The sequence below is a fragment of the Adiantum capillus-veneris genome, chromosome 29, assembly GCF_014529385.1.
Source record: "Adiantum capillus-veneris isolate H3 chromosome 29, ASM1452938v2, whole genome shotgun sequence".
In the NCBI taxonomy this organism is placed as follows: Eukaryota; Viridiplantae; Streptophyta; class Polypodiopsida; order Polypodiales; family Pteridaceae; genus Adiantum; species Adiantum capillus-veneris.
This window is the reverse complement of record NC_140959.1, coordinates 63218937-63242855: the sequence shown is the minus strand read 5'-3', so window position 1 is coordinate 63242855 and position 23919 is coordinate 63218937. Positions and strand designations below refer to the sequence as shown.

Sequence of the window (23919 nt, the reverse complement as noted above, 5' to 3'; positions counted from 1 at the left end):
AACTACGGAGTGTTTTAGAGTTTTTACAAGGAGTTGCAAAAGAGAAGGCCCCAATCACGAGGATTTTGTGACCAAGGGTGGGAGAGGTAATGAAGAGCATAAGGTATTGTCAACATGAACGATAATCACCACTTGCATGCAACAGCTTGGCATTAATCACCTCTTATGCAATGCCTTCACAATCACCTCGACCCATCTTTCGAAGAGAACAAAGATGAAGAGTCTGGGTGTGTCTGTAATTCGTGAGCCTTCTTCCTCTCCTGACTTATGCACTAACTAGACACCTCTCTACTTTCTAGCAGCAGGAACATTGGTATGCTGATCCTGGTTCTCCATATCCTCCTTGCGTCTAAACCTTTGTGGTGGCTCTCGAACATAACTCTTCTTGCTGTGCGGGATCTCACATGGACAAATTGAGAGTGAATGGCGCATGAAACACAGTACTGCATTTTGGCGTAAATCTTGGGAAGTGTGTACCCATCATAAACGCAAGCATCCTGCACATCTTGCATAACAACTTATTCAACAATGTTCCCTACAACAAACCGCTTGACAACCTTGTCCTTGGGCACACGTCGCCCACAATTGGAGCACATGATGGGGTTGGCGTGACCTCTTCCGTGCTTGTTACATCCACCGTTGTGGCACTTACCGTCATGATTGCTTATGCCGTAACTGCTTCTGCTTCCTCTTCCTCGTGGAGATCTCTCTCTCTCTCTCTCTCTCTCTCTCTCTCTCTCTCTCTCTCTCTCTCTCTCTCTCTCTCTCTCTCTCTTCTTTTTATTTTAATAAAAGGAAATTTGGCTACATTCAATCATCGCTAATACATCAAAACCCATCTCTGCAAGTCCTCATACAAAAATCATTTATTGAGAAGCAAAAAAAGCCTCGTCATATGCCTACACGTTAATAGAAGGGAAGATCTGACCTCAAGCAGTGAAAAGGACAGCACCACAAACTCTTTGAACTTCTTCTCTGCAAGCTTAGAGAAGAACTTGGCTTTAACAACCAGAGGAGTGGGGGAGCATCGCCCTTAATTACCTAGCACCTTGAAGTACCCGAACTGTGTGACTTCCAGCAAGGGCCCCTTTCCTTCCAGAGCAGATGATCCATATTCACATTAATGGGACAATGGCACTTGTTCATTGTCTTGTGGAAGTATCCCGAAGTAACCAGGGTGATATTTGTCAAACAGAATGCGATGGTGGTGCATACCTTCTGCATTACCATGACCTCCGACATGCTTTTTGTGCAGCTTGCCAATTCTTCCATGACCTGCACTGACATGACCCCTCTTCTTCCTGTTCTTCTTCAACCAAGTCATCATGGCGGCCTCTGGCCTAGTCTCGAACCAGGAAGTCTCTCTCTCTCTCTCTCTCTCTCTCTCTCTCTCTCTCTCTCTCTCTCTCTCTCTCTCTCTCTCTCTGACTAGATGATACAACTTTCCCATTAAGACCATTTGCGTCAAACAAATAGAATCATCCAGGACATCCTCACAGATGCTGTTTTTCCAAAATCAAGTAGCGTGCAAAATGCGTACTTCTACAAAAAGATCATTTGGCTCGAAAGCCATGCGCTGTTTTCCAGCACTTAATCTGTCCGTCAACATGAGTCCATTCATTTCCCTAAAAAACATGTTGAGAGCACTCAGAAGCTCACATCCATGCATCTCAGAGTACAAGGGCATGGTACCATTCGGTGTGAGAGACAATGTGTTCGAGAAAAAAGATCATATGCCATACAAAAAAGATAAACCAGACATAGTAGAGCCTGCCCGCAATTACATAGCTTGTTGAGCAGAAGGAAGGGGCTACCTAAGGTCATTTGCGCTTCTTCGAAGGGTTTCTATTGGTGTCGGTGTTCTCTTCCTCTTCGGAGAAAGCTTCCAGATCATCTTGCATGAGGGAATCGTCAGAAGCGGCGACATCTGCAGTGGCATTATGGCGAAGAAGGTAATCCGTGAGGCGGTCCATACAGAGGCGCTTCAACTCCACCAGATTCTCGGAGAGCAGAGACCCATCGTGTGGAGCAGAGAGCACGCTATCTTCATCGCTGTTGGCCTCGTCCATTGTCCACAGAGAGAGAGAGAGAGAGAGAGAGAGAGAGAGAGAGAGAGAGAGAGAGAGAGAGAGAGAGAGAGAGAGAGAGAGAGAGAGAGAGAGAGATGAGTGAGTGACGGCCGCCGTTGTCAAAAGCGGCGACATCTGCACTGGCATTATGGAGACGTGAGGCGGTCCATACAGAGGCACTTCAACTCCACCAGCTTCTCGGAGAGCAGAGACCCATCATGCGGAGTAGAGAGCATGCTATTTTCCGCGCCCAGCTCCATGCTAGCGCTAACCGCCATCACCGCTGCTGGTCTCGTCCAATGTCCTCCTCTCTCTCTCTCTCTCTCTCTCTCTCTCTCTCTCTCTCTCTCTCTCTCTCTCTCTCTCTCTCTCTCTCTCTCTCTCTCTCTCTCTCTCTCTCTCTCTCTAAAAACTCAACCGTTGCAAAGAGCATGCACCGGCACGCGCTCTTTGAGAAAGTTGTGTTTTGAGAGAGAGAGAGAGAGACAGAGAGAGAGAGAGAGAGAGAGAGAGAGAGAGAGAGAGAGAGAGAGAGAGAGAGAGAGAGAGAGAGAGACGAGTGAGTGACAGTCGTCGTTGTCAAGGTCAACTGATACCTCTGGCTACCAGCTCAACCTACGTAGCCGCCCTCTACCTATTGCTCACACCTGCTCCAACCCTTTGCTTAGTTCTGCCATAATAGTGCTCGTATAAGTTTGCTCCAACCCTCTGCTTAGTCTCGCCATAATAGTGTGTGTGTGTGTGTGTGTGTGTGTGTGAGTGTGAGAGAGAGAGAGAGGAGAGACACATAATAGTGTGTGTGAAAGAGACTCCACTTCAAATGAGTAATCTTTTGCAGCATCTATGTTGGATATCAGAGAAGGAGGCAAGTCTCTAGAATTTAGATCAGCGGGGCTAAAGTAATTGTCATCTTGTTCATCTGCAGGCAGATTTGCATCAGGAACGGAGCAGCGCCTACATGTATTCATTCCATCTGAATTAGCTGCAGCAATTTGGGCTTGGTCAAGCATGAGACATTGCCAAGAGAGGGCCATTGGAGAGGGTAAAAATGCTACATCTGATCCAGCATTTATAGATTTGGATGGAAATTCAGCCTCGTCCATATCCTTATCGACGTCCATCAATGACCTGGCTATCACCAAATCTGTGACATTCATTGATTCGACAGACAGGTTCGGCAGCATGTCCATGGGTGTGCTTGTCGGTATGGTAAGAGGGGCCCAACCGCTCTTTTTCCGGAGCATAAAATATTTCGAGCATGGCAAGGATTCTACATGGAGAATGATGCACAGTGGTTGCAGGTGGGCATCCGGCCCAGGCCGCTTGAGAATTACAGTCAAAATGAGCTGCATTACAGGATTTCTCATGGACAGGCTTTGTAGCACCACAGAGGGCACGGCTAGAGGATGTAACGTCATTGCCATGAGAGGGAAATAATCGTAGGGCTCTCTCATTGCATGCAGACTGCAGGTGCAGCATTTTGATTGTTGAAGCCTTCGAAGCCTTGTGCATGGTGCCATGCAGGGTATCTTCAAGAGACGTAGGCTGCAGGTCCCAGACCCGTACTTGGAGATTGATACCATGTGGGAGTGAAAGGCCAAGAGGCCTCCCACTATCAGAGGCACATAGACTGTGCATTATATGAGAGATTCCATTAGTGTGTGTGTGTGTGTGTGTTTTACACAGAGAAGAAGAAGAGAGAAGGTAGAGAGAGAGAGACAATGCACACAGATAGGTGGTTAGGCGTGATTGGATTTCCATGCTATGTGTGGACACATAGGATAGTTAAATAGGACGATGATGAGTGATTTGAACGGATGCTCGTATCCTTTGGGTTCTCGAGGCATGATAGCTGGCATATTTTTATTTTATTCCAAGAGTATCTAGCACGAAACGAGGGTCCAATCCTCTTGTCTTGATCCTCGAGAGTAAACATGCAACCCACCCTCTTCACGTATTATGAGCGCCACTATTCTGGAAAAATGTGTCAGATTAATATGGTGTCATTTTCCATTTCGAAATTGTCGATTGGGAAAAGGGAAAAATCCTCTCGAAAATAGTATAAAAAATCAAATAAATAACCCATTTTTTTCAAATCTCCTCTTACCTGTGTTGAACTATATATAGTATCTCTATATATAGGTCAATATTAGCAAATTCAAGGAAAGGAATTTTGTATGTTTGAGAAAATGATTTTTCCCTATCATTGATGAGCGTGTTCGCACACAAGCCGCGGCAATCTGTTGATGACGAGAGAGTTTTTTGGCTGCTTCTATGAAATGAAGCTCTTGCTGAAGTTTGCAAAAAACATTTTTAGCAACCAATGGGAAAAGGAAGAGCATTGAGCATTGGCAATCTCCCAGTTAGTGATGGTTTAGTGATTTTACCAATTTTTACACCAAAATCCTAGTCAATTTCCATCAAGTTGATCCTCCTGCCTAGCCATCAATTTTCAGCTTTTGTTCTTTAAAACAACATTAAAGGTCAATTTTCTGTGAACGTTAGCTCTTGCAAGATAAATCACTAAACGACAGAGTTAGTTGGAGCAAGGCTTCGTTTAGCGAGAAAACGTCAATATTTTCCCTTGCTTAGTTTATTCAAGGGCAAGGAAAGAATGCAGCTCACGTCTGCTTTACCCCAGCCAGTCATGCATGTGAATCTCCTCTGTGTTGAATCTAAAATATCCCACATTAGTGTAGTAATGTATAGAGCATTGAACGAGGTGTGTTCGATCCACTTCTCCCATCAATCACCGTTCTCAATAGGACAACACAAAATAAGGATGCATTTAAATACCATGCTTATAATATGTCTTCTATGCAACCACGCCATTCCAAGCACTTGTAAGAGGGTCCGCATCTAGCTTGGAAAGTTCATAAGGCTCATTCTTGAAGAGAGACCATAGCCCTTTGAAACTTTTGATTTACCCTTCCTAATTATATATTTTAGGGTAAGTTAGAATGGCGACTTGTAGATTTTATTTATCTAGTGGTTCTTTTGAAAGGATAACATTTTGTCTTACTATTCTCTTTTTTCTTTGTAGTGCAATGATACAATATTGTTCTTCATTCACTGGTATGAAGAACCACCATTGCTTTACATCACTAAAAGTACACCATTTTTTTCTACACATGTCATTTTCTATGTTTACGTTTTGACACACGTACATACACACACATGGGTTTCGCTCGGTTTTTGGTTTGCTCGGTAAAGTTTGCTCAGTGTATGGTAAGACTCATTTATTTATATTTGACATGTACATATATTTTTAGACCCCTCAATATTTGATTTCCTTAGTTGTACTATTCACTTATATCATGATCTCAAGAATATCTTCAATTATAGACCTACCAAATAAGGTCAAGGGTATGTGGCATGCATGCATGCACTATGGGGGGCTCACTCTTGGAGGTATTCAAAAGAATCATCCAAAGAAGGACCTCACAAGGACCTAGTGAAGTGGAAAAAAACAGTCGGTTTTGCTAAATTTTTAAAGATCATAGGCTCTCCGAATTGGAAAAGGTGATACAAACAAGAGTTGTAGCTGGTGGGCTGAACTTTTATCTCAATTTTTTTAATATTTTTTTGAGCTACGAGCTGTGAGCTATGATTTTATTGGTGGACCCCAGTTTGCCCATGCTATGCAGCCACACTCGCTCTTCCACTTTATCATTTTCCTCTTTCACACATACTTCTCCACTCATCATCCCCACCTCTCTCACCACTCCTCTCAGCACCCTACTCATCTTCTTCTCAACCTTGAAGAATAAGAGAAACCATGGTGAACTCATGTCTCCTACACACACTTCCATTCAAAAATTGACCACCTAGTATCATTTTTCCCCATCCATATTACCCATATCTATAAAAAAAACCACAAAATTCAGCCTCTTCTCTTGAAAGACAGCATCATGGTGATTGATTACTCATATTCACTTACCTTAGCTCCCAAGGAAGGTGAAGAGTGGAGAAAAAACCTACCATCAAAGCTAGTGGACCATCAACAAGCCTCAAAATTGACCCTACTCAAGACACTTGGAGCATCAACATTGTAAGAAATCCATATTTTCTTACCTATTAAGAGTTTTTTCTTCCTTATTTGTATCATACTTGGATACTCCCATTGTAAATATCCAATTCCATTTGTAAATCAATAAAAATACTAAATCTACTAATTTACTAACACTAACCTACTATGAAAAGTCCTATCACCTCCACTTCTCTCCTCTCTCTCTTCTTCATCTATCCACACCAACTTCTTGAAAATTCCAAGCAAAAGAAATTAGATAAGTGCTGAAAATCTAATCCAACCATGGTTAGAGGAGTAACCCTAGCCCTCAAAATTTCTTTAAAAGGAGGGTGTAGCTAGCACAAAAGGGAAGAGCCATAAGCAAGAGCACTATGCTATAGCTTGAGAAGCCAAGCTCAACCTCTCTAGAAGGAGCTCTTGAGTGGAAGCTCATTGTCTTATACATGTGCATGTGTTGTAATAGGGGTGATTAGCAAGGGAAATCTATGCCATTGTAAGAGAGGGAGTGATCATTCAATTGAGAGTTGGAAATCTATCGTTTCTCCTACTAGTGTAAGCCCAACATTTGTTGAATCAAGGAGGGTGGCTTTGGACTAAGCTTGGATACTTCGTCTCTCTTCCAACGTGAAGTAATGGACAACAATGATGTGTAAGTGTCTTGGTGATTTTTTTAAGTTCTTGATAGCTTGTCTCTGGGTGTTGTCATCAATTTAGCAATAAATCCCACATACTGTAAGAGGGCGACACGGTGGAGAGGACTCTCCTGGCCTTAAGACAGTGATTGGGGTGGCTTTTCTTGTGATGTGTTGTGGTGTAATTTACTCTAGCTATGTTGAATAAGTACTAATCTCACTTTGATTGGTCGTGACAGATTTGTAAGAAGGTATTATTGCAACAAGCACCCCCCCCCCCCCCTTCTCTCTCTTTCTTACATATATAATTGTGTTTGCTTGATCATTGCTGATACATTTCAAAGCAACCCAAGCATTCTCTCTCTCTCTCTCTCTCTCTCTCTCTCTCTCTCTCTCTCTCTCTCTCTGTTACTCGTCCTAGTTTGCATCCAAAACTAGGTGGTGCCCCAAATTTGTGTAGGGTTAGGTTGTGGGTTTGTGTGTGTGTTTGTTGTTTTTTCCAAACCCAACCCAATTGAGAAGTATGGGAGCCTAGAAGGGTGTTTAGAGGCCACTCTTCTTGTTGCCCGCCCTAGACCGCCTCCAATTGGTGCCTCCACGGAGGAATGACTTTGTGCTTATTGTTGTTGTATTGCATGAATTCTTGAATTTTAGCATAATCAAGTAGATTATATGAATCATGAAAGCTTGTATGACCGAGTTTAATTTCAAGGCAACAAAAATTGATCTAGAATATGGTTTGGATTAGCATAACATAAGAAAGGAAAAAATATTTTCACATAAGAATCTAGAATTCATGTTGAAAGACCTTTCAAAACTTTGTGTAGTTAGTTGATGTCATGAGAGCAAATGATTGTTTGGAACTAATCTTTGTGTGGTTCTAGCATTGAGAGACTATGACACGCTACACCTTTGATGATATCCCAATCTTCTTCGGAAATCTAGAAGAAGATGTTAATGATTTTCTTGCTGATTTTAGAATGGTTTGTCGTATCCTTGGTAAAAGGGATGACATTGAAAAAGGGGATTTTCTATTGCTATGCCTTAGAGGCAACGCTGAGCAATGGTTTTGGAGTATGTCTTCTCAGATTGAAGATGGGTATACCCAAATTTCCAAAGCTTTGAAGACCAGATTCTCTAAATTTCCAACAACGGAGAAAGCATGGGCTTCATTAGGGAGACTTCAACAACATGGTGAAGACTACTATGCTTATGAGGATACTTTTTCTCATCAATGGGGAGAGCGTGGGTTTAGTTCTACATTTCTAGATTATGTAAAAATGGAGCAATTTATTTCGGGTTTGTCTCCTTTCCTAAAGACTAAGGTTACTTGTAGTGGACCCTCTACCTTTGAAGAAGCGGTCACTATTTCCTGAAGGAAGTTTCACAAGTACTTCTACATCAAAAATGGTTTCCATCATGCTGGAAGAACCAACCATCATGAAAGTGTTTCTATCAAGGAGTCATCTCCTTTGCCATACTTGTCTCCTTCTACTCCGACAAATGTTGAAGAAGTTACTTAAATGCCAACTAATTATTCAAGTGCTAAAGTGTGTGGCCAAGATTCAAATGTGGAATCTCTTTCTTCTACCTTTATCACAAGCATGCAAAAATTGACACAAGATATCTCAAATGGCATTGATGATTCAATAATGGATACATCCAACCTTTTGGTGGAGGATCAATTTCTAGTCCGAGCAAACGAAGCTTTTGTGCAACATGACTCTATGGAGAATGAAGACCTTGAAGGTAACCTTGATCTTATGGAATGTTATGAGAGTGTATCTTGTCTAAAAGAAGAGAGTAAAGAAGAAGATGAAATCATAGGTGGAGAGATCATAGACCACATTGATCATAAAGAGATGGTTGTGTACATGGAATGCCAACTCCAAAACAAAGTAGAAGAGTGTGAGTTGAATCCATGTGAGGATAATCTTCAAGAAGTGTTTGAGGATGTTGAAAAGCATTGATATGACCTCTGTATGTTAAGCATGGAAGAACCTATCATGCAAGAAGCCAAATCTTTCACAAAATCAAACAGTAATCCATCAACCCTTGAGGTGGTACAATGTGAGGAGTTACAACCTTGCCAAAGGGGGGGCTTAGAAGGGGATGAAGAACATGGGAGAGTAGTAAAAAATAAAATCATAAAAGGAAACTGTCAGAAGGGTATCATTCTCTCCAATGGTGTTTTAGTTGGTGGCTCTTCATTCATGGGACAATCTCTTAGCAAGAAAATCCAAACTTTTGAAGCCCCAATCATCGTCACATTGGGTTTCACCTCTTCAAAGTCAACTTTTTCTCTATCCACATATACCTTTCATCGGGGGCACCATACCTTCTTAAGTGGAGGGGGACATGAATACTTGGTGATGAACGGATGTTTCCAAACCTTCTTCATTTGGTTCTTTGGTGTATGGAGGTCGCACATTATGATGCTTCTGGTCTTCATTATAGATGAAAAACTTGTTGATTGCTACATGTGGATATTTCATCAATCAGTACCAAAATCTATTCTCTTCTAATGTGTTGGAAGCAATAGAAACCTTTGTCTATTATCTACTTATGTGGTAAACTATTTGCAATATCTTTCAATAGCAGCTGGAATTATGGATCAAGCTTTCCTAAATCATGAAGATCATAGAATTTTTGACTTGATTAGCCTACCCAGGTTGAATGAATTTTATGAGCTACGGTTCAGGAATTTGCTCATACAAGCTCTTGAAGATCGTAGCAGATACATCAACTTTACACAAGAGGAAGAGCAACCAATCTTTTATATCACATTCATAGTGATAGATGCAATGATGGAAAACAATAAAATCTACAATTTTCTTCAACCAAAATCAGTAAGTGATTCCATACCATACATCTCTCTTTGGGAAAGATATTTCAAGATCTTTGATCCTGGGGGGTGCTTATGGAAACTTTCTCAACGGAGGAGGTTTACTCAGTCACTTCATCCTGCTATTGACTTTGAGAACCTTTCATATCACAAAAGGTTTCTTAATCATACAACAAAGGTTCTTCAAAGATGAGAGTAGAAAAAGACAGACGTTACACAATCTACATGTTGTATGATCAGATAAATGGTACATGAATGTACCATTATCTAAGGGGGGCTAATGATAGCCGTTTTTCGGCTTTCCATAATTGCCATAGTAAACTACCTCACCCTATCAAATCACTCAAACATTTTGGTTACCCCTACCATTTCACTATACATAGGCGTGTGTAAGTTAGAGACTTTCTCCATATTTTAAAAAAAACCCTCAATTAGCTAGTCACTGGGCTAGTTGAGCCAGAAAAATAAAAAAATAAAATTAAAAAAGGTATATTATGGGCTCTTTGTGTGTAAATATTTCATTCTATATAGGGCCTAAATATAAGGATTTTTCATAATTATTTTGGTATTTATTTAAATATTTATACTTAGGTGTGTGTTATTTATGCTATGTACATTGACTCACCATTACCACCATTTTTCTTACCATTTTGCATACTCTTTATTCCATATAAAAATAATTTCATGCAAGCTTCTCTTATTTTTCGTGTAACTCCATCCAAACAAAAATCCAAGAAAACTAGTTCTATTTATGTGTATATTTTTTCACTATTGTGATTTTTTCCTTCCTACATCTATTCTCTATTACTCTCATAAATTAGACCACCAAAAATATTTATCTTTTTATGGTAGACTTATAATGAGAGAGATTTATTTTGACCCCTTTATATTTTTCCACTTATATTATTTATATTTGACAAGTATATATATTTTTAGACCCCTCAATATTTGATTTCCTTAGTTGTAGTATTCACTTATATCATGATCTCAAAAATATCTTCAATATAGACCTACCAAATAAGGTCAAGGGTATGCGGCATGCATGCATGCACTATGGGGGGGCTCGCTCTTGGAGGTATTCAAAAGAATCATCCAAAGAAGGACCTCACAAGGACCTTCTGAAGTGGAAAACAACAATCGGATTTGTTGAATTTTTAAAGATCACATGCTCTCCAAATTTGAAAAGATGATACAAACAAAAGTTGTAGCTCGTGCAATGAATTTTTACCTCAAATTTTTTCATATTTTTTTGAGCTACGAACTATGAGCTATGATTTTATTGGTGGACCCCAGTTTGCCCATGCTATGCAGCCACACTCCCTCTTCCACTTTATCATTTTCCTCTTTCACACATACTTCTCCACTCATCATCCCCACCTCTCTCACCACTCCTCTCTGCACCCTACTCACCTTCTTCTCAACCTTGAAGAATAAGAGAAACCATGGTGAACTCATGTCTCCTACACACACATCCATTCCAAAATTGACCACCTAGTCTCATTTTTCCTCATCCATATTACCCATATTTATCAAAAAAACCACAAAATTCAGCCTCTTGTCTTGAAAGACAGCATTATGGTGATTGATTACTCATGTTCACTTACCTTGGCTCCCAAGGAAGGTGAAGAGTGGAGAAAAAACGTACCATCAAAGCTAGTGGACCGTCAACAAGCGTCAAAATTGACCCTACTCAAGACACTTGGAGCATCAACATTGTAAGAAATCCATATTTTCTTACCTACTATTAAGAGTTTTTTCTTCCTTATTTGTATCCTACTTGGATACTCCCATTGTAAATATCCAATTCCATTTGTAAATCAATAAAAATACTAACTCTACTAATTTATTAACACTAACCTACTATGAAAATTCCTATCACCTCCACTTCTCTCCTCTCTCTTCTTCATCTATCCACACCAAATTCTTGAAAATTCCAAGAAAAAGAAATTAGATAAGTGCTGAAAATCTAACCCAACCATGGTTAGAGGAGTAACCCTAGCCCTCAAAATTGCTATAAAAGGAGGGTGTAGCTAGCACAAAAGGGGGGAGCCATAAGCAAGAGCACTATGCTATAGCTTGAGAAGCCAAGCTCAACCTCTCTAGAAGGAGCTCTTCAATGGAAGCTCATTGTCTTATGCATGTGCATGTGTTGTAATAGGGGTGATTAGCACGGGAACTCTATGCCATTGTAAGAGAGAGAGTGATCATTCAATTGAAAGTTCGAAATCTATCGTTTCTCCTACTAGTGTAAGCCCAACATTTGTTGAATCAAGGAGGGTGGATTTGGACAAAGCTTGGATACTTCGTCTCTCTTCCAACGTGAAGTAATGGACAACAATGATGTGTAAGTGTCTTGGTTCTTTTTTTAAGTTTTTGATAGCTTGTCTATGGGTGTTGTTATCAATTTAGCCATAAATCCCACATACTGTAAGAGGGTGACAGGGTGGAGAGGACTCCCCTGGCCTTAAGATAGTGATTGGGGTAGCTTTTCTTGTGATTTATTGTGGTGTAATTTACTCAAGCTATGTTGAACAAGTACTAATCTCACTTTGATTGGTCGTGACAGATTTGTAAGAAGGTATTAATGCAACAAGCACCCCCCCCCCCCCCCCCTTCTCTCTCTTTCTTACATATATAATTGTGTTTGCTTGATCATTGCCGATACATTTCAAAGCAGCCCGAGCACTCTCTCTCTCTCTCTCTCTCTCTCTCTCTCTCTCTCTCTCTCTCTCTCTCTCTCTCTCTCTCTCTCTCTCTCTTTACTCGTCCTAGTTCGCATCCAAAACTAGGTGGTGCCCCAAATTTGTGTAGGGTTAGGTTGCGGGTTTGTGTGTGTGTTTGTTGTTTTTTCCAACCCCAACCCAATTGAGCAGCACGGGAGCCTAGAAGGGTGCTTAGAGGCCACTCTTCTTGTTGCCCGCCCCGGACCGCCTCAATAGCATAGGCAATCTCCCACAAAATCTATCAATCCGGAGAGAGAGAGATCATGACTCGGCTAGGGCTTGGAGGCATCACACAAAGAGTGTGCAAGAGCGTCATCGTATGCAAAGATTGAGAGGATTCAAGAGCGTGCATCCTCCAATGCAGATAGAAATCATCCCAAATCAATGAATGCTAATTGCACATCAAGCATCAATACAATCAATCATCTACACACATCAAGTGACGAAGTGAAACACACTAATCTTGGAGTCTCTCATGCACAACTCTAATTACATGCATTGACGATTAAGCACACAAGATCGCATTCAATTCGGCCACCCCAACCATGCCAATCATGGTGTCCAAATCAAGTCACACATAATCAAATTAAGCTCAAGGATTCTTAAACCTACACACACACAAGCACACCATCAGAGGACAACTCTAATCCCTCAATCACGAGTACGCCCACTCCACTTAATCGAGAGATAAGGACTCCACTAATCGGAGTAGCTTAGCATAAGTTAGAGTTAGATTAGAGAAGATCAACACTTCAAAACAATGAAGGAAAGTAGAGAAACATGACTGACAATATAATGAAGACTAGATTAATTAAGAGAGGATTACACTAATTATATGTGATTAGCACTAGCCTTCTAAGCATGGGCATTAAGCTCAAAGGCTAGGCCATCAAGACCTACTCTAGGGAGAGAGTTCTCAAAAGGACCACTCGAGAATGACCTCTCATTAAGCATAGGGCTCTTTTATAGCTTTGGGCCTCAAACCCTTCAACTATGGGATAAAGTGAGCTCTCTAGCCTAGACTCATACAACTTTGGAACTCCTTAATGAGCCCAAGCCCTATACAATGAAAAGTAAATATTGTGCACTATGGCACATCCACAGCTTGGTGCATAATTGGTATAGCCATTAGCCGCTGCTAACACTCTCCCCTTTCTAATTTGGCGCACGTCCTTGTGTGCCGGTGAAGCAAGACACAATAACATGGTAAAAAGCAAGTCCATGGAAGAAATGTTGAGCTACAAAACATAGGAAAAAGTAATGAGGATCAAAGGCCACGAAGAATGAATAAAACATGAAGCATAAATAAAGAATCATGGAAAGTGATTTTTGGCTTCTAAAAGATGGGTCAATCATAGTAAAAAACTAGACAACATAAAGAAAAAAATTACTCAAACTATTGTGAAGATTAAACCACTTGAAAGTTCAGTTTTATGCATGTAACACAAGCAATCAATTATGACCCTAGGCTAATGAAAGTTAATAAACCTACTAGCCTAAAAACTATGTGAACAATCTTAATAAATCATTGAAGTCTATCATGTCTACGGGCTATAAAAAAGCTCCTAATCTATTAGTACATTGTCAAAGTTTTTTGAAGCTCATTCACAATTTGATTTAGTCATTCATTGAAAAATTAAAGCACATTAATCACAAGGCTACCACCCCAAGGCAAGTCTAGGTGCGACTGTCAGCTCCTTGAACCCTCAAGAAGGTGTTCCAAAAGCCTACTAGCTTACCAAGGCGACGGCTAACCCCTACAACCCAGGGCATCGGTTTAGGGCCTTGACCAAGCGAGCCAAGGTGATTCCCCTCGCCTTCCAAGTGTCAATAAGGCGCTATGCCTCTCATAGACACAACATAACATAGAATTTTTATTTTCATGTGCCGTAGTAGCATTTTTGCTACTTTTTTGGACACTTCTTCGCTTCATGGTTCATTTTTTAGCACATCTTTATTGCTTCCTTTATGAGATACTAATGGCAATTGGACTAAAAAAAACTAAAGCCTAATCATAGCCCTAGGTCATGACAAAAATGAATGGAATATTAGGACTATCACTAAGAATCTAAGATTAGCAAGAAATGAACCTACATTAACCTAAGGTCAAGGCCAATTACCTATGATTAACATACATAAAACCTAATTTTTTGTTGAGTTAATTTTCACAAAGCAAAGTGTTGAAACTTTAAAATGACTAGCTTTCTAACATGAAAAAACCATAGCTTAGAAGCAAAATTTCACTTAAACCAAGCAAGAGAATGGAGAGATGAACAAAGAGAAAAATCATGGAAGGATTACACCTATTCATGCTCTTTTGAGCATCCTTGAGCTAGCATCCCCTTTGTGTAGAGAAGTCTCTTGATCCTTTTTATTTGCAAAAGAAGCCTTTTGAAGCTAAGTGTAAACACAAGCTACAAAAGCCAATTATTGAAAGTCAAATGCACACAAAAAACATTAATGAAAACCTAAAGCTAGGGTCTTGCATACCCGAATTTTCCAAAGGGAAAAAACCCAAGGGAAAAAATTGCCTTTGGTTATGCACATGATGCTCTAAAGTAGAAAATTTATGCATACATATCAACCACGAGAGATAAAATGAGCTTCTACATAAGCAAATTTTACAATTTTTACCACCTCTCATGCATGGTTCAGAAAGTCGATTAAGTGTTAGCTCACTTGAAATATGGAATTAAAAAACAAGCCAAGAGCTAAAAATAATGCAACTTATTAAAATTAAGTGGCTCTCGAAAGCCGGATTTTACAATTTATTCTTTCCAAAAGTTGGCTAACAACTAGCTCAATAAATTTTACAATTTTAGAGCACACTCTATGAGCTAGAGATGACTGCAACTTGATGAAATGAAAGTGAGTGGCTCTCAATAGCCAAATTATGTACTTTAAAAGCTCAAAAAGTTGGCTAAATACAGCTCAAATAAAAAAATTTCATTTTTAGACCAAGCTATGAGCTAGCATTACAACTTTAATCCAAACAATTGGAATGGCTCTAATTAGCCAAATTTTGCAAATTTTGCAATGATGACCCCTTCTTGGATCATTTGGAATCACACACCTGCCCAACCCTAAAATGAAGCTCAATTGTTAGTGCTTTTAAACATTTTGTCATTCAAAGTAGGCACTAAAAAATCAACCACAAAAGCAAAATTTTCATGCTCACTCTTGGCCATCAAACAATCTTCATTTTAGTGCTTTTCAATGATGTTTAATGTTCAAGCACCAAATTGTACAAGAGATGTTAAGTTTTAGCACAAAGTCTGACCAACCAATCACAACTCATCATTTAGTGCAACTCTCTCATGAAGCTCACATGCATGTCAAATAGAGCTTTCCATTTTAGTGCAAATGATAATTTCAATCAAGCCAAGCACTAGAAGAATACTCAATCACAAGCCCAAAATTTTACTACCCTCTCATGGTTATTCAAGAAACCCAATTTAAGGTTATTCCATGATTTTTTCATACATCTTAAGCTCTAGAAAAGTATCGAGCAATGCCGAACCCAAACTTTCAATGCACACCCTTGATGCTCACATCCAGCTAGTGATAGCCGTTTTCCGGCTCTCCGTAATTTCCATAGTGAGTTAACCCACCCTACCAAAATCATCCAAACACTATGGCTATCCCTACCATTTCACTGTATATAGGTGTGTGTGAGTTAGGGGACTTTTTCCATATCTTCTTAAAAACCCTCAGCTAGCCAGTCACTGGGCTAGTTGAGTCAAAAAAATAAAAAAATAACAAAATATAAGTATATTATGGCCCATTTGTGTGTAAATATTTCATTGTATATAGGGCCTAAATAAAAGTATTTTTCATAATTATTTTGGTATTTATTTAAATATTTCTACCTATGGTGTGTTATTTATGCTATGTACATTGACTCACCATTACCATATTTTTTCTTACCATTTTGTATACTCTTTATTCCATATAAAAAATAATTTCATGCAAGCTTCTCTTATTTTTGGTGTAACTCCATCCCAACAAAAATCCAAAAAAACTAGTTTTATTTATGTGTATATTTTTTCACTATTGTGATTTTTTCCTTCCTACATCTATTCTCTTTTACTCTCATAAATTAGAACACCAAAAATATTCATCTTTTTATGGTAGACTTATAATGAGAGAGATTTATTTTGACCCCTTTATATTTTTTCCACCTATATTATTTATATTTGACATGTACATATATTTTTTGACCCCTCAATATTTGATTTTCTTAGTTGTACTATTCACTTATATCATGATCTCAACAATATCTTCAATTATAGACCTACCAAATAAGGTGAAGGGTATGTGGAATGCATGCATGCACCATGGTGAGCTCACTCCCAGAGGTATTCAAAAGAATCATCCAAAGAAGGACCTCACAAGGACCTTGTGCAGTGGAAAAAACAGTCGGTTTTGCTGAATTCCTAGGCTTTTTGCTAAAGACTACACCGATGTGCGTGGAGTAGATGTTGTTCAACACAAAATTGAGTTGAAGCCAGAGGCCACACCTAAGGCTCAGAAGCTACGAAGGCTAGGAGTCATCAAGGAGCAAGCTTTACTCAAGGAGGTAAGAAAGATTCTAGGAGCAGGGTGGAGAGGACTCCCCTGGCCTTAAGACAGTGATTGGGGTGGCTTTTCTTGTGATGTGTCGTGGTGAAATTTACTCAAGCTATGTTGAACAAATACTAATCTTACTTTGATCGGTCATGACAGATTTGTAAGAAGGTATTAATGCAACAAGCACCCCCTCCCTCTTCTCTCTCTTTCTTACATATATAATTGTGTTTGCTTGATCATTGCCGATACATTTCAAAGCAGCCCGAGCACTCTCTCTCTCTCTCTCTCTCTCTCTCTCTCTCTCTCTCTCTCTCTCTCTCTCTCTCTCTCTCTCTCTCTCTCTCTCTCTCTACGCGTCCTAGTTCGCATCCAAAACTAGGTGGTGCCCCAAATTTGTGTAGAGTTAGGTTGCAGGTTTGTGTGTGTGTTTGTTGTTTTTTTCAACCCCAACCCAATTGATCAGCACGGGAGCCTACAAGGGTGCTTAGAGGCCACTCTTCTTGTTGCCCGCCCCGGACCGCCTCAAATTGGTACCCCCACGGAGGACGCCATGTGTATGTTTTGTGAAGGCTCAACCTTTAGCATAATCAAGTAGCTTGCATGAATCACGAGAATTTGTATGATCCTTTCATTCCGATTGCAAAGCAAAAGGTACACATAATTGTTAGTACTAAGTTGCAATTTCAACGAGTAATTCGTAGAATTTTAGGTTCTCTTAGGTTAGCCGAAATAAACGCTTCAGTATATCCTTTTATTTTGCCTCTCATTAGGTATGATCTTAGTTTCGATGTATATATATTTGTTCTATTTTAGGCATTAGGTTATGTATAGAGCATGGATAATGGCCCAAAAATTTTCCCTTTTTACTTCACACCGCATATTAGGATAAATATTGCACTTAGTAGAAAGATACATTTTCAGCAGCGTATGGTGTTTATGTTTGGGACTGAAAGAACAAGGGAAATTCTTGCATCTCCACAACCTATCATTCTACCTCTCATCAACTACCACACTTCTTTTGATGTACATGTGTTCATTTTATTTTAAAATGAAGTGCAGCCAAACAAAATAGTGTGTATGTTGGCTTTTTGTTTGTCCACGTTTGTTACAAAAACAAAGAAAATGATCATTTGTTCTAACAAGGAGTGTGTGTGCAGTGAAAATTCAATCCTTAGAGATCTAGCTCTATTAACAATTGAGTTGCAGGAGCAGGTAGTAAAGCGTCTCCCTCATAACAAGAGGGTGGTGAAGCTAAGACGAAAGGTCCTGCGTGTGGATTCCATTTTCCTTTTGCTATTGGGCACTAAGGAAGACCGTACATTCATCCAAATAGTGTGTGCCCTAAGATTGGTAAATAGAGTGAAATTTGGTGTTTGGCGAGTGCATTTCACCATTGAGGAAGACTCTTCAGGAAACTTGCGGCCAGAGTTCATGCTTCATAGACTCACATTTGATGAATTTTTCCCTCATTTGCGTCTTATTAATAGTATTCCTTTCACTTTCAACAAAGGAGATAGGGAGCTATTTAGGGCTTGTCTTAATAAAGAGATCATCGAGAAGATTGCAAATTTGTATAAATTCTCATCCTTCTCTACTTTCTATGACACTTTGTTCATAGAGACATTGTAAATCTCTTGATGCTTATGAGTGATTTAACCATAATCCTAAGGAGTTTTTGTCCAGGAGTTTTGTAGCACAAGTGGAGTCTTTAAATCTTGCAAGCTTGATTGGACTTAAGGAGGATGTTATTTATGAAATTGTGAGAAGGTTGCCTCATTCCGACTATGTGAAACTCGAAGGAAAGGAGCTCCTAGTCAATTGCTACTTTCTCACAGCCTTCGACGAGTATGAAGGTCTAGTTTTTATACAAACCGCTTGTGCATTGGGAATTGTAGACCAAGTGCAATTCATTACTTGGGACGTGGTTTCTCTTCTAGATCCAGAAAATGAAGTTTTAGATATTTTTGTATATCGTCTTACCTTGGAAGAATTTCAACCCTTCTTAGAGCTTATAAATAGTCTACCATTTTTTTTTTAATCAAACAAATCGAGACCTCATTGAAGCTTGGATAGCTGAAGAAGAAAACCTAGAGCGGTACTTTCTTACTTCTTCATTTGTAGGCGAGTGGTTCTAAATTTCTATTGTATCCCTTGTTACAACTTGTGTTGTAATCTTTCATAATAATGGAAAGCCAACGCCAAATGTCCAGATACCCTCTTTTCTTTGGAGAGCCTGGAGAGGATGCAGAATTATTTTTAGCAAATTTCAAGATGTCTTGTCGTATCAAGAGGATAGTAACTGATCAGGAACGTGTAGAGATGTTTGAGGTGGTCTTTAGGAAAGATGCTAGCACTTGGTTTAACTCTTTGCCTGAGGAAGTTAAAAGGAATTACACGGAAGTTGTGAATCATTTCAAGAGATACTTCTTTGATCCCCAAAACACTCAAAAACTATGGCAAGACATTGTTTCTCATAAGCAAAAAGATTTAGATGACTACTACTTGTACAAGCAAGAGTTTCTACGTCTTTGGGCTCTATGGATACGAAATGTTGCTAACCCTGGTGATGGTGCAAACTTTCTAAAGAAGGAGAGATTCATAGCTGGACTCTTTCCTGATCTTAAGGTAAACGTGGAGGCGGATGCACCTGCAACCTATGCTGCAACTGAAATTAGAGCTTCCAAGAAGTATAGAAAACTCAAGTGCCTAAGGGGAGAGGTTCCAATAGAAGGTCTTAGACCCAAAGGAAAGTCACAAGCATCAACATCTAGGGAGCTTCCTGAGGTAATGGAGGAAGTGATTGAGAAGTTAAATGAATCTTTAAGCAGCTTGTCAATTAACCTTGCACAAGCTGTAGGTCCAAAAGGACAAGCAAGGAAGTCTGAAGAGTGAGATCCATGACCTAGGAGAGTATTACAATGTTGGAATTGCGGAGAGTTTGGACATGGGATGTACAATTGTCCTTGGCCCTGTGGGGAGCCAGGGAGACCTAACTTGAATTACCTAGTGATGAATGCAGGTGAAGGAACTAGTCAGCAACCACGGCTTCTACAAAAGCCAAATGGAGCAAGACCACCTCCACAAGGAGTGGAAGGAGTTCCACCTTTGCCAGACCCAAATGTGCATGTGGTAGAGGTGACAAACTCAAAAGAGGTTGACATGGAAGCAAATGGCATTAAGCGTGGCCGTGGAAAAGGGAAGGAGAAAGAAGGAGTCACGTCAGAAAGTGATCATGGATGAGAAAATAAGGCAAAGGAGACCAAGGAAACTAAGAGGACTTGACGTCGTATCAATCTCCAAGACTTCCCTCTTGGACATGGTATCGCTCCATACAACCTATTAGAAGACATGAGAGGTAAGGGTCCTGATATCTCATGGCCTTAGTTTCTTGCATTATGTCCACAAGTTAGGAGGGATTTAACAAAGGCAATTAGCACTAGGAGAAAGGTAAAAGAGAGTGTGCATGTTGTAAAAATTGCACATGCTGAAACGAATGAGGATATTACACCTGTGCTAGATTGTTACATCAAAGGAAGATTGGTTAGGAAAGGTCTAGTGGATGGGGGTGCACAAATTTGCATCATGACAGAGGGACTCATGCAAAAACTAGGCATGCACATCCATGAGACACCTGAAATTAAAGTCAAGATGGCAAACAATAGCAAACCTAGGTGTGTAAGCATTTGTAAAAATGTTTTTGTAGAGGTCTTTGGCATTAAGAAGGCAGTGGAGTTTTATATTATGTCTACGAAAGGAAATGGTTATCCGTTTATCCTAGGGAGACCATGGCTAATGAAAATGCGAGCTTTGCAGGATTGGGAGAGTGGAAAGCTAATTTGCAGGAATGACAATCATAAGAAGGTTGTCTTTGACATGAAGGAGCAACACCAAGAGGAGCTCCATGAAGAATCATCTCAAAGCGAGATGGAGGAAGGCTGGACCGATAGCACTTCAGAAGGAGAAAGTAGAGGCAGCATTACTGAAGAGGAGTCTTCCATCGAAGTCATGGGGGTAAGGTTTAAGCCAAACAACCAAGAGACCTCTTGCCCAGGTTTGGAAGAGCTAGGTTCCCAAGAAAACCAAAAAGTGGAAGATAAAAGAATGCTAGAAGATATGTTATCTACAACACTTACAAAGGATGAAAGAGAGGAGCTCAAAGGAGTGTGGAGTAGATGATGTTCAACACAAAATTGAGTTGAAGCCAAAGGCCACACCTAAGGCTCAGAAGCTACGAAGGCTAGGAGTCATCAAGGAGCAAGCTGTACTCAAGGAGGTAAGAAAGCTTCTAGGAGCAGGTTTCATTTATCCAGTGGAGAATTCAGAGTGGGTCTCTCCCGTTGTTGTCACTCCTAAGAAAAATGACAAGTGGAGGGTGTGTGTGGATTACCGTCCACTCAATGACGCAACAAAAAGAGATCACTTTCCCCTCCCATTTCAAGATGAGATACTAAATGAGGTAGCTGGTCATGAGAAGTACACTGTGTGTGATGGCTACTCGGGTTACTTTCAAATAGGTATCGCATTGGAAGATCAGTTGAAAACAACCTTCATCACTCCTTGGGGTTGTTATTATTTTAGAGTCATGCCATTTGGACTGACAAATGCTCCTGCAACTTTCCAACGCTTCATGAACATGGTGTTTCAAGAATTCTTTGGAAAGTCCATTAGGGTTTTTATTGATGATTTTTGCATTTATAGCTCAAAATCATTGCATCTACAAAGGGTAGAAGAAGGTTTAAAGAAGCTCTACTACATGGGAGGTCAACTCAACCCCGACAAGTGTCACATAGGTGAGGATGAAGTGATCTTGCTTGGTCACAAGGTTTCTTATAAAGGCACTGAGGTGGATCCTTCAAAGGAAAAGGCTCTTATTGAGCTCCCATCACCCAAGAATCTCAAAGAGGTCATCTCATTCATTCAAAAGGTGAAGTATATGTCACGCTTTATTCACTTAGCTTCGGAGTTGCTTCATCCTTTGCAAAAGTTGACACAACAAGTAGAATTTGCATGGTCTTATGAGCTTGAAGAGTACTTTTGTAACATTAAAGTCATCCCGTCAGAGCTACCAACACTCATGCCTCCTTGTTGGGAGTACACATTCTTTGTTAGCTCTAGTGTTGGAAGGGAAACAATTGGTGCTGTGTTGCTACAACAAGATCCCCACAGTACCACGATGCGACCCATCGACTTTGCTAGTAGGGTCATGAATGCTTTGAAGAGAAGCTACACGGAGGCAGAACTCATGATGCTTTCTCTCATATTTGCAGTGAGAAAGTTTAGATCCTACTTGCTACCAAAACCTTTTGTAATTCTCACTGCAGAAAATTTGTTTCCTTGGGTGTCATCTCAGATGAATCTTAGTACTAGGATCTCAAAGTGGATTATGGAGTTGCAAGAGTTTCAATACTCTTTCAAGGTAGAAGATAGTGTGCGTGCACAATTGGCAGGGATCCTTACTTATAGGGTACATGAGAAGGAGATTAAGGTGCCTGAAGTAAAGACCCTACCATTGCCACCACCTAAAAGTATTCCTAATGCTTTTACCTTGTTCTTTGATGGAGCTTTTCGACGAGTCACAGGAAAACCAGGGGGAGGGCTAGTATTGCTCGACCCAAGTGGAGAGGTGGTCATGAAAGAGAAGGTCAATCTACTAGGTTCAACTAGCAACAATGAAGCAAAATACGACACACTACTTCATGGTTTGAAGATGTGAATTGGCCAAGGGATACAACGTCTCATGGTAAAGGAAGATGCACTTCTCATTATTAAATAGATTTTAGGCATTTGGGCATGCAAGAATGAAAGCTTACAGACAAAAGTTCATGCCATTCGTAGGATGTTTAATCACTTTGAAGAAGTGCAACTATATCATATTCCTAGGAAACAAAATGAAGATGCCGATTTACTTGCACAACAAGCAGTTACATGTGTTGAGAAAGAAGTGCAGGTCATCATGGTGGCAGCAACTGTCAAGCAACCGAGATCCCAGGGATTGGAGTCATTGACTCCCATTATTAGCTACATTTTGGAGGGTAAGTTTCCGCAAGACTTCACGAAATCTCAGAAGAGGAGACTCATGAAAAAGGCAAGTGCGTATCTCTTCCTAGAAGGATCCCTCTATCAAAGAGGGAAGGATCAAGTGTGCAAAAGAGTACCAACTATCAAGGAGATTCCAGCCATTCTAAAAGGTTTGCATGAAGAGGCATGTGGTGGTCATTTTGCCCAAGAGTTAACTGTGAAGAAGATTTTGCTTGCGGGGTATGTTTGGCCAAGTCTGCATGTGGATGTCAAACATTGGTGTAAAAGTTGTCACAATTGTCAGGTAAATGGGAATAGAAGATTGGTGTATGGTCCAAGTCAAATCGTGCTTGCAAATGGACCCTTTGAAAAGTGGGGCATTGATGCTATGGGTCCTCTCCCTAGGAAAAAAAATGGTAAACTCTACATTCTAGTGGCGGTAGACTATATGACTAGGTGGGTGGAAGCACAAAGTGTGGCAAAGGTAACTGAGAGGACAATGAGCAAATTTGTCTACACTCACATTTGTTGTAGATTTGGCACACCTTTGGAGATTGTTTCTAATAATGGTCCAGGGTTTAGAAAGGGCTTGCTCACAGAGGTCTGTGAAGAACTTCACATTCTACATCGTCATAGTACACCCTACTATCCCCAATCCAATGGTCTGGTAGAAAAAGCTAATGGTTTCATTGCAGGCATCATTAGAAATATGGTGATAAACAAGACAAAGTTGTGGGATGACTTCTTGGATGGTGCCTTGTAGGCGTATTGAACCACATATAGGGAAGCCACGGAGTTTACACCATTTCACTTGGTCTATGGTCAAGAGGCTTTACAACCAATTGAGCTCAACATCCCAACAATACGACTTCATGGAAAAGCAGCACAAGATGATCAAGAAGCATGGATGGATCGACTTCTTACCTTAGCTGAGCTTGAGTGGAAAAGAGAAGCAGCATACGAGTGCTACAAGAGGAAAGCTACGCAGGCGAAGGAGAAGCTTGACAAGAAACTAAAGGACAAAGGCATCAAT

General features: G+C 40.2%; 1 protein-coding gene across 1 annotated transcript; it reads right to left on the bottom strand.

Moving 5' to 3' along the window:
• Positions 1–288: 288 nt before the first annotated feature.
• Positions 289–658, bottom strand: LOC147419304 (uncharacterized). The gene is made up of 2 exons (XM_086505433.1): positions 558–658; positions 289–388 (listed from the first exon to the last, which is right to left on the bottom strand). The coding sequence occupies exons 1-2, from the start codon at positions 656–658 to the stop codon at positions 289–291; spliced, it is 201 nt and encodes a 66-aa protein (XP_086361559.1).
• Between the last annotated feature and the right edge of the window lie 23261 nt (positions 659–23919).